At 37.1% G+C, this 9708-nt stretch overlaps 1 protein-coding gene across 1 annotated transcript; it reads left to right on the top strand.

Annotated features, from left to right (window-relative positions):
• The first annotated feature begins 7551 nt into the window (after positions 1-7551).
• LOC131657718 (uncharacterized) lies at positions 7552-8028 on the top strand. The gene has a single exon (XM_058927084.1). The coding sequence runs from the start codon at positions 7552-7554 to the stop codon at positions 8026-8028; it is 477 nt and encodes a 158-aa protein (XP_058783067.1).
• The last annotated feature ends 1680 nt before the right edge of the window (positions 8029-9708 follow it).

Here is a 9708-nt window from a genome sequence, read left to right as displayed (position 1 = left end):
ATTTTATTTGTCATTCACTTTAGACAACGGTTTTAAACTGTTACATAAAGACTAGAATTAAAAAAAAAAACCACTGGTCCGGTATGCAACTATAAAAACAATTTGAAAATTATCGGAATTCTTTTTCTAAGTGTTCAAGTGTGTTTTTTTTAAACCGGAAGACTTTGAAAAAGTGTTTCAGTTTATATATTTTTGGGTAATTTTTCTAAAATATGAAAAATGAAAATTTTTAAAATCTGAACTATTTACACGAGGGTATTTGGTCCAAATTTTGTGTGTGTAGGAGTATGAGTATAATTGTAGGGGTACGAAGTAAACATTTTGTTTTTTAGTTTTTAAATTCATATCCACGCAATTACCCTGTTGTTAGGTGCCAATTTGTGTTTATATTTAGTTTAATTAATGGCACCTTTCGACCGTTTTTATCGGATATTCGTACAATTCCCTGAAGTTTTAGATAATTATTTATGGTTTATAATATTAAGCTTTCATTTTATGTTAATATGTGTTTTAGTTATGATTTTGTAGGTTTTAGCCAATTTTGGGGAAGTTTGGAGCTTGTTTTGAGCTTTGCAAGAGAGTGCCTGGCAGAAGTATGCGCGCGTCGCGCTGGGATGTGGGCGCGTCGCGCCCTGGGCAAGATATTTTGGAGCTTCCAGACAGAGAGTTGCGCGCGTCACGCGCATGGGCGGTTTATAATTTTAAGTGTATTGGCGCGAAGCGCGCTGGAGGGCGCGACGCGCCCTGGACAGATTTCAGAAATACTATATAAAGGAGTTTTCAGATATTTTAGGTTAGTTGGTTGATTTTGAGAGCTAAAGAACACTTGTGCACTGTAGCAAACAAAGAATCGAAGATTGGAAGCTTTGATCGTCGATTAATCGCCTTTGATGCTTGTTGATCTTCATCCTTTACTTCTTGAGCAAGCTACCATTTTCATGGATAGCTAAATCTCTTTTGTATCAAGATAAGATGTAATCTTCCTAGCCTTTTGTAGGTTTTTCTTGTGAATATATGTGTATGAACAAGTGATGATCAATATAGATGGTTTAGTTTGTTTATTAAAGCCTTTTCTTTGGTATAAGTGTTTGAGACATCAATATTTGTATCTAGATCTAACTTTATCATCTATCAAACTATAAATTGCAGACATGGATTTAGCGTTTGATGCTTACTTAGTATCGGTTTTAAAACGTTATTTGTATTGTTTAAACGGTGGAGAAATCGTCGGTTAAACAATACGGTAAATCTAACTATATCGTTGCGGACACGGACGATATAGGCGTCGATACGTAATTATGTTGATCGTTACCATGTTCATATACGTATATTTATAAGGAGACATACAAATTTAGGTCGATGAAATCGAATCTTGATACATTTTCTTTAACTTAGAACTTTCATTAATTTACTCTTTGCTACTAAAAGAATTGAATGACCTTTTGCAAACCCAAATTTAAAGTAACATTAACTCAAGACAAAATAGGCTATAGAACGGCGGTGATATCGCAATAATCCCTGTGGATACGATAATAACGAAAAGTACACCACAATACTCTTTCAACAAAATGGCGCCGTTGCCGGGGATTGTTGTTTAGATATTGCAAGCATTGCAATAGTTTGTTTTGTATTGAGTCTTATAATTAATATCTTGTTTCTAAATTTATTTTCCTTGTGTTTGTTAATTTGCTTGGTTAGTTTTTCAGATTACAGTTTATGCGAGGACGTGTACCTGCAGATCAACTCCTTTTTGATCCTGAGATTGAGAGGACTGCTCGTAGAGAGAATAGCAAAACTCGTAGGAGGAGACAACTAGCTAGGGAAAGAAGACAACAACAAGAGGCATCTTCTTCTTCAACTCCGGTTGAAAACTTAGTTGAGGGAGAAATGGCAGGAGAGATTCCTAATGTTCCAGCTCGAGGGCCTTGTGTTAATAGCCCTCGACTCAATGCACAATTTGCTCGTGATCAAGCCAATGGAAGAAACTCCGAGATGAAAACGGGGTTACTTCAATTACTTTATCAGAATCCTTTCACAGGGGCAGATCACGAGGATCCATTTACTCATCTAACAAAGTTCTACGAGATCGCCGGAACAATTGGTGCTCCGGAAGACCAAGAAGAACAGGTGTTCAGGAGACTTTTTCCTCATTCCTTAATTGGAAAAGCTAAGGAATGGTACCTTGATCAACCTAATAATGTCATGACAAATTGGAACGAGTTAGAAGAGAAGTTCTTGGATCGGTTCTTTCCTCACAATAGGTTCATGGAAGCGAAAACTTCTATTGCGGTGTTCTCTCAAGGGTCGAATGAATCTCTCAATGAAGCATGGGAGAGGTTCAAGTCCATGGTTAGAAAGTGCAAAGGTCATGGGTTTGATGAGTTGTCTCAAATCCATATCTTTAGAAATGGACTCCAACCTCAACCAAAAACTCTTTTAGATGCTACCGCGGGTGGTTCGTTGATGTCAAAAACTGCTGCAGAAGCGATTGCTATCATTGATAGAATGGCTTTGAATGATCATCAAGGGCAACACAACCGTAGTGCATTGCAAAGAAAACCGGGAGTTCTTGAATTGAATACTAGTGATGCAATACTTGCTCAAAACAAGTTATTGACACAACAAGTAGAATTGCTCACTCAACAAATGTCAAAACTCCCTCAACAAATCAAAGAGATAAATGGGAGCCCTTCTAAAAATCAACATGTGATGTGTTGTGAATTGTGTAGGGGTGACCATCAAACAGGTTTTTGTCCTCCACCGGGTGAAGAGGTGAATTATGTGTCTAATCCTAATCAAGGATATGGTGGAAGACAACAACAACAACCTTACAACAATAACCAAGGTTACCAACAAAGAGGTAATCAAGGTTATCAACAAGGATGGAGGCCGGAAGCGGGCCCATCGAATCGTCAAAATCCTTACCAAGGCGGTTACAATCAACAACCTCAACAAACAAAGCTTTCTATCGAGGACACTCTTAGCCAATTCATGCAATTGCAAATTGCAAGCCAAAAGAGTACGGATGCCGCAATTAAGAACCTTGAAACTCAAGTCGGGCAATTGTCAAAGCAACTTGCCGATCAAAACAAAGGTCCTTTTCCGGCTACTACACAAGAAAATCCTCGTGAGCATTGTAAGTCAATTCTAACTCGTAGCGGTAGAAATATTGATATGGGTGTAGGAGAAATAGTTGAGGAGGAAATTGTTGAGAGTGAAAAAGATAGGGTGATTGAAGTAGAAAAAAATGTTGAGGGTGATTTAGTTGAAAATGAGAAAGAGAAAGAATTAGTGGAAAAAGAAACTCTTGAGAAAGTTGTAGAAAAAGAGAGAAAAAAATTGAGTGTGAGTGAAAAGGGAAAGAAGAAGGTGGATGATTCTATACAAGTGAAGAAATTACCTTACCCTCCCGGTCCGTCAAAGAAAGAAGATGCAAAGCACTATGCTCGGTTCTTGGATATTTTTAGCAAGTTGCAAATTAATGTTCCTTTTTCCGAAGCATTAGAGCAAATGCCGATGTATGCAAAATTCATCAAAGACATCATCACTAAGAAGAGAAGATTCTTGGATCAGGAGGTAGTAACGGTGAGCTCTTGTTGTAATGCGTTAATTCAACGCACTACTCCGATAAAATCGAATGATCCTGGGCGGGTAACCTTACCGGTGTCTATTGGAAATGTTCACATAGGCAAAGGTTTGGTCGATACCGGTTCTAGCATTAATTTGATCCCATTGTCTATGGTGAGAAGATTAGGAATCAACGATTTGAAGCCGACAAGAATGACGTTATCATTAGCAGATAAATCCACAGCTCATCCTCATGGAGTTGCGGAAGACTTGCTTGTCAAGGTTGACAAATTTTGGTATCCTGTTGATTTTATTGTCATAGACATGGAAGAAGATCCTGAGATTCCATTGATCTTAGGAAGGCCTTTTATGAAGACGGCCCGAATGATGATAGATATTGATGATGGCTTAATGAAATTAAGGTACCAAGATGAAGAATTATGTCTTGATCTCTTTGAAGCCATCAAGCATCCTAATGATGAGGATGATTGTTTTAGAATCGATGCTACCGAAAGGGCTATTATGAAAGTGGAGAATCAAATGCACTTGTCGAATCCTCTTGAGAAGACTTTAATGGAAGCTCTCGAAGTTCTCACCAAAGATCAAGAGAAGGAAATTGAAGATTGCTTGAGAAATTTAGAGGCTTGTGAGGAGATGAATCCATTTGAAACTCAAATTGAAGAGTTGAAGGATGAACCTAAAGTTGAAGAGCAAAAGGTGGAGTTGAATGTGTTACCATCTCACTTGAAATACGTGTTTCTCGGTGACAATTCTACTAAGCCGGTTATCATTAATAGTGGTTTGTCTAACAAGGAAGAGCATCGATTGAAGGAAGTGTTGACAAAGAATCAAGAAGCAATAGGATGGGTTTTATCCGACTTGAAGGGTATTAGTCCGGCCTATTGTATGCATAAGATTATGTTAGAAGAAGATTTTCGGCCCGTGGCACAACCTCAAAGGCGATTGAATCCAACCATGAAAGAAGTTGTTAGAAAAGAGGTTGTGAAGTTATTAGAGGCGGGGATGATTTATCCCATCTCCGATAGTGAATGGGTGAGCCCGGTGCACGTGGTTCCTAAGAAGGGTGGATTGACAGTTGTGAGAAATGAGAAGAACGAGTTGATTCCTTCGAGAGCGGTGACCGGGTGGCGAATGTGTATTGATTATAGGAGATTGAACCAAGCAACAAGAAAAGATCACTTTCCATTACCTTTTATGGATCAAATGTTAGAGAGGTTAGCCGGAAGAAATTTCTATTGTTTCTTGGATGGTTATTCGGGATACAATCAAATATCAGTGAATCCGGCGGACCACGAGAAAACTGCTTTTACATGTCCTTTTGGCGTTTTTGCATACCGAAGAATGCCATTTGGACTATGTAATGCTCCTGCAACATTTCAAAGGTGCATGCAAGCTATTTTCTCAGATTTGATCGAAAAAAGCATTGAGGTGTTCATGGATGATTTTTCTGTGTACGGGTCATCATTTGACTTGTGCTTGAAGAACCTTGATGTGGTGATGGAGAGATGCATTGAGACAAATTTGGTTCTCAACTGGGAGAAATGCACTTTCATGGTGACGGATGGGATTGTTCTTGGCCACAAGGTTTCTTCAAAGGGGCTTGAGGTCGATCCGGCAAAAATTGAAGTTATTGAAAAGCTTCCCCCTCCGGTGAATGTGAAAGGCATAAGGAGCTTCTTGGGACATGCTGGGTTCTATAGAAGATTCATCAAGGATTTCTCCAAGGTCGCAAAGCCTTTGAGTAATTTGCTCAACAAAGGTATGGAATTTAATTTTGATGAATCATGTCTAAAAGCTTTCCTAGAACTTAAAGCAAATTTGACCACCACACCCATAATTGTCGCTCCTAATTGGTCGCTTGAGTTTGAACTCATGTGCGATGTGAGTGACTATGCGGTTGGTGCGGTCTTAGGCCAAAGGAAGAACAAACAATTCCATGCTATACATTATGCGAGCAAAGTTTTAAATGAGGCACAGGTTAACTATGCCACTACCGAAAAAGAATTGCTCGCAATTGTATTTGCATTGGAAAAGTTTCGCTCTTACCTCATTGGTTCTAAAGTGGTGTGTTATACTGATCATGCCGCAATCAAATATCTTCTCACCAAGCCTGATTCAAAACAGAGGCTTATTCGGTGGATTCTTTTGCTTCAAGAGTTTGATCTTGAAGTGAAAGATAAGAAAGGTACAGAAAATTTGATTGCGGATCATTTGTCTCGGTTAGTGAATACCGAGGTGACAAACAATGAAAAAGAAGTGAGGGAAGAATTCCCCGATGAAAAACTGTACATGGTACAAGAAGTTAGACCCTGGTTCGCAGATATGGCTAATCACAAAGCATCTGGCTGGATACCGGAGGATCTAACTTGGAATCAAAGAAAAAAGTTTTTGAACGATGCTAATTTCTATGTTTGGGATGATCCTCACTTATTTAAGTTGAGTAGTGACAATCTTCTGAGAAGATGTGTCGCGGATGAGGAGGCGAAAAGCATTTTGTGGCATTGCCACAATTCGCCTTATGGTGGTCATTTTAATGGTTTGCGTACGGCCACAAAAGTCCTTCAATCGGGATTTTGGTGGCCTACTTTGTTCAAAGATGCTTACCACCATGTTGCCTCATGCGACAGTTGTCAAAAAAAATTTGGTAAACCGAAAAGAGTTCTGATAGTTAAAAAAATTAAAGTGGGGTATATAAACCGAAACACTTTCAAAATAATTTGGTAAAAAAAAAATTAACTTTTAATATACGGAACACTGGGAAAAAGAGTTCTGATAGTTAAAATTTTCAAAATGCATACCGAAACACTTAGTTAAATTATTCCGATAGTTTTAACATTGATTAAAGTGGGGTTTGAAGTTGCATGCCAGAAAACTTACTTATTTAAAGTGTTCCAATGGTTTAATTTTTTTTATTTAAAATCTAGATTTTAGACAACGATTATAAACCGTTGCCTAAATTTATTGGTCCATAGGAAACCGTTGCCTAAGGTGATTGCTTAATCTTTCTCACACCCACATAGATTTTTTTGCCAAATACACTTTAGGCAACGGTTTTATTTTATTTGTCATTCACTTTAGACAACGGTTTTAAACTGTTACATAAAGACTAGAATTAAAAAAAAAAACCACTGGTCCGGTATGCAACTATAAAAACAATTTGAAAATTATCGGAATTCTTTTTCTAAGTGTTCAAGTGTGTTTTTTTTAAACCGGAAGACTTTGAAAAAGTGTTTCAGTTTATATATTTTTGGGTAATTTTTCTAAAATATGAAAAATGAAAATTTTTAAAATCTGAACTATTTACACGAGGGTATTTGGTCCAAATTTTGTGTGTGTAGGAGTATGAGTATAATTGTAGGGGTACGAAGTAAACATTTTGTTTTTTAGTTTTTAAATTCATATCCACGCAATTACCCTGTCCAACCCATCTTTATAGAGTTTTATGGACGAATTTGACCGAGTTTTATGAGTTGACCCAACTCATATATACCCCTAGGTAAAATCATCTTTAAATAGTTTATGTGGATGTAATGGTATATTTTTTATTTTTCTCAAACTTCATTTCTAAATTTCATTGAGTTCATATTAGCTCTCTTTTTAAAGTAATATAAAGTAAGATTTATAATTTTTTTATGTTAAGTGCAAGATATTTCTGATTCATTTTACGTTTAAGTATAATTTATCTACAGGGCAAATAACATATTTGAATCATTTAGTGTAATTGTTTTTATATATTTGTGATTATTAACATTTTTTATGATTAATTTTATTAACGGTAAAAAAACTTAATATACTTTCCTAAGTCTTCAAACCCGATTTCCTTGGATGATTATAGGCCGATTTGTTTGGTGGGTTGTCTATACAAAGTGGTTGCTAAAATTTTGGCGGGTAGATTGAAAAAAGTATTACACTCAATAATTTATCTGTGCCAAAACGCTTTTGTGTCGGGGAGACAACTTCTTGATGGTGTTTTGGTGGCAAATGAAGTTGTGGATTTTGCAAGGAAAGAGGGGAGGAGTTGTATGTTCTCCTTTTCTTTTAGTGTTGGTTACCGAGGGTTTTACGGGCCTTGTGCGGAAATCCTTCGAGAATGGTGATTTTAGAGGGGTCGGGATTAATGGATGTAGCGGGGTTGACATTCTTCAATTTGCGGATGACACTTTGTTAGTGGGTGAAGGCTATTGGAGTCAAGTGTGGGCTTTTAAAGTGGTGTTGAAAGCTTTTGAGTTAGCGTCGGGTCTCGGAATCAATTACCATAAAAGTAAATTGATTAGGATTAATGTTAGTAATAATTTTTTACAAGCCGCTTCTTATGTTCTTGCTTGTAAAGTGGAGGAAAGCTCTTTTTCTTTTCTTGGGATTATCATTGGTTGTAATCCTAGGAAATACTCTTCTTGGATCCCTCTTTTGTTAAAGAAGAAGAAGCGTTTGGCGGGTTGAAAGAATTGGTTTCTTAACTTGGGTGGTAGGATCACTCTCTTGAAATCCATTTTAAGTTCGCTCACCATTTTCACGATGTCGTTTTATATAATGCCGATAATGGTGGCTAAGGAATTTACTAGGATGCAAAGTAATTTCCTTTGGGTGGAGGATAGTAAGAGGAGGACTCATTGGGTTAGTTGGAAGAATGTTTGTCTTCCGATTGATAAGGGAGGGCTTGGCATCAAAAACATAACGGATTTCAATTTGGCTTTGCTTAACAAATGGAGATGGAGAATTCTTAAGGGGCACGATCCGCTTTGGCATAAATTGTGGAAAGCTCGTTATGGCGACGTATCCATGAAGATCTTTTGTGGATGTATGAATTCTTTCTTATCTATTCCTTCTTCTTCTTCTTAGTGGTGGAAAGATTTAATTTCGGTGGGAAAGTGTTTGGGTGAAGATCCTATGGTGTCTCATTGTCGTTTTAAGGTGGGTAATGGATTCACAACTCCTTTTTGGAAAGCGAGGTGAAGTGTGGATTTTTGCTTGAAAGAGGAATTCCTGGACTTATTTTTTTGCCTCATCTTTGAAAAACTTGTCGATAGCGAGTATGGGTGGGTGGGAGCACAGGGTTTGGAAATGGGGGAATTGCGGTATATCGTTGCCTAATTTTACCGAAGCGTCCTCTAGGTTGGAGTTCACTTGTTTTCAGAATTTTCTTAATGGTTGTGGGGTGTTATGTGACGTGAAGGATGCCACTACGTGGATTATTTCGCCGAATGGGGAATTTTTCGTTGCCTCTTGTTATTGGCATTATGTCGGGAAGCGCATTCCGTTCGGCCCTTTTAATAAGAACGATGTCGCATTGTCTTTAATTTAGAAGTTGGATGTTTCTTTCAAAATTAAAGTGTTTGGGTGGTGAATTTTTTTGAATTGTCTTCCGACTTAAGACTTGCTTATATATAGAAGTATAACTTTATCTGTGGATAATTCTAAATGTGTTTTTTGTGGTGTTGATCCGGAAAGTAGGATGCATTCTTTTTTTAAGGGCAAGACGGTGGAGTTGGTGTGGAGGGAGGTTGCTATTTGGATAGGGAAGTCGGTTGGTGGTATGGATGAAGAGTGTTTATCTTGTTTCATGGATTGGATATCTTTTTGTAAGAACAAGAAGGTTGAAGAGGGTAAATTAGGTGTGGCGTGGTTAGCTATTTTATGGATCCTTTGACTAGCTAGAAACGGAATTTGCTTTCGTAACGAGGTTTGGAGTGTGAATACTACGGTATGGAGCATAAAATCTTTGGTTTGGAAGTGATCTTTAATAGGAGAGATTACTCGTCCCATTTGTAATTATTACGAATTTAACAAAGACCCTTTGTTACTCCTTTCGTAATTCTAATTGGTTTGTAATTTCTTCCTTTTTATTTTGGCGTATTTCCCCGTTCTTGTGTAAACAGGTTTTAAGAACACTTAGTTTTCAATTTATTATAAAATTGCTTAAAAAAAACATATGACAAGTTTATAAATAGATTGGTTAAATATATATTTGACAAAAAGGTAATGATTACTTTCTCATGTTGTTTATATTGTAACATGGATTTTACATTTATTGCAATAGTATCATTTGATAACATTACTAGTATCACAATTATTGAAAATGTGAATTCTTTTTTATCCAACTCAAAAAGTTGGGTAAGATTA

Source organism: Vicia villosa, linkage group LG3, assembly GCF_029867415.1.
Source record: "Vicia villosa cultivar HV-30 ecotype Madison, WI linkage group LG3, Vvil1.0, whole genome shotgun sequence".
Classification (NCBI taxonomy): Eukaryota; Viridiplantae; Streptophyta; class Magnoliopsida; order Fabales; family Fabaceae; genus Vicia; species Vicia villosa.
Note: the sequence above shows the minus strand (reverse complement) of the source record. Positions and strands in the feature narration are given on the sequence as shown.

Coding starts and splice junctions, on each gene's coding strand:
- LOC131657718 (XM_058927084.1), top strand. CDS start 7,552: ATGGTGTTTTGGTGGCAAATGAAGTTGTGGATTTTGCAAGGAAAGAGG.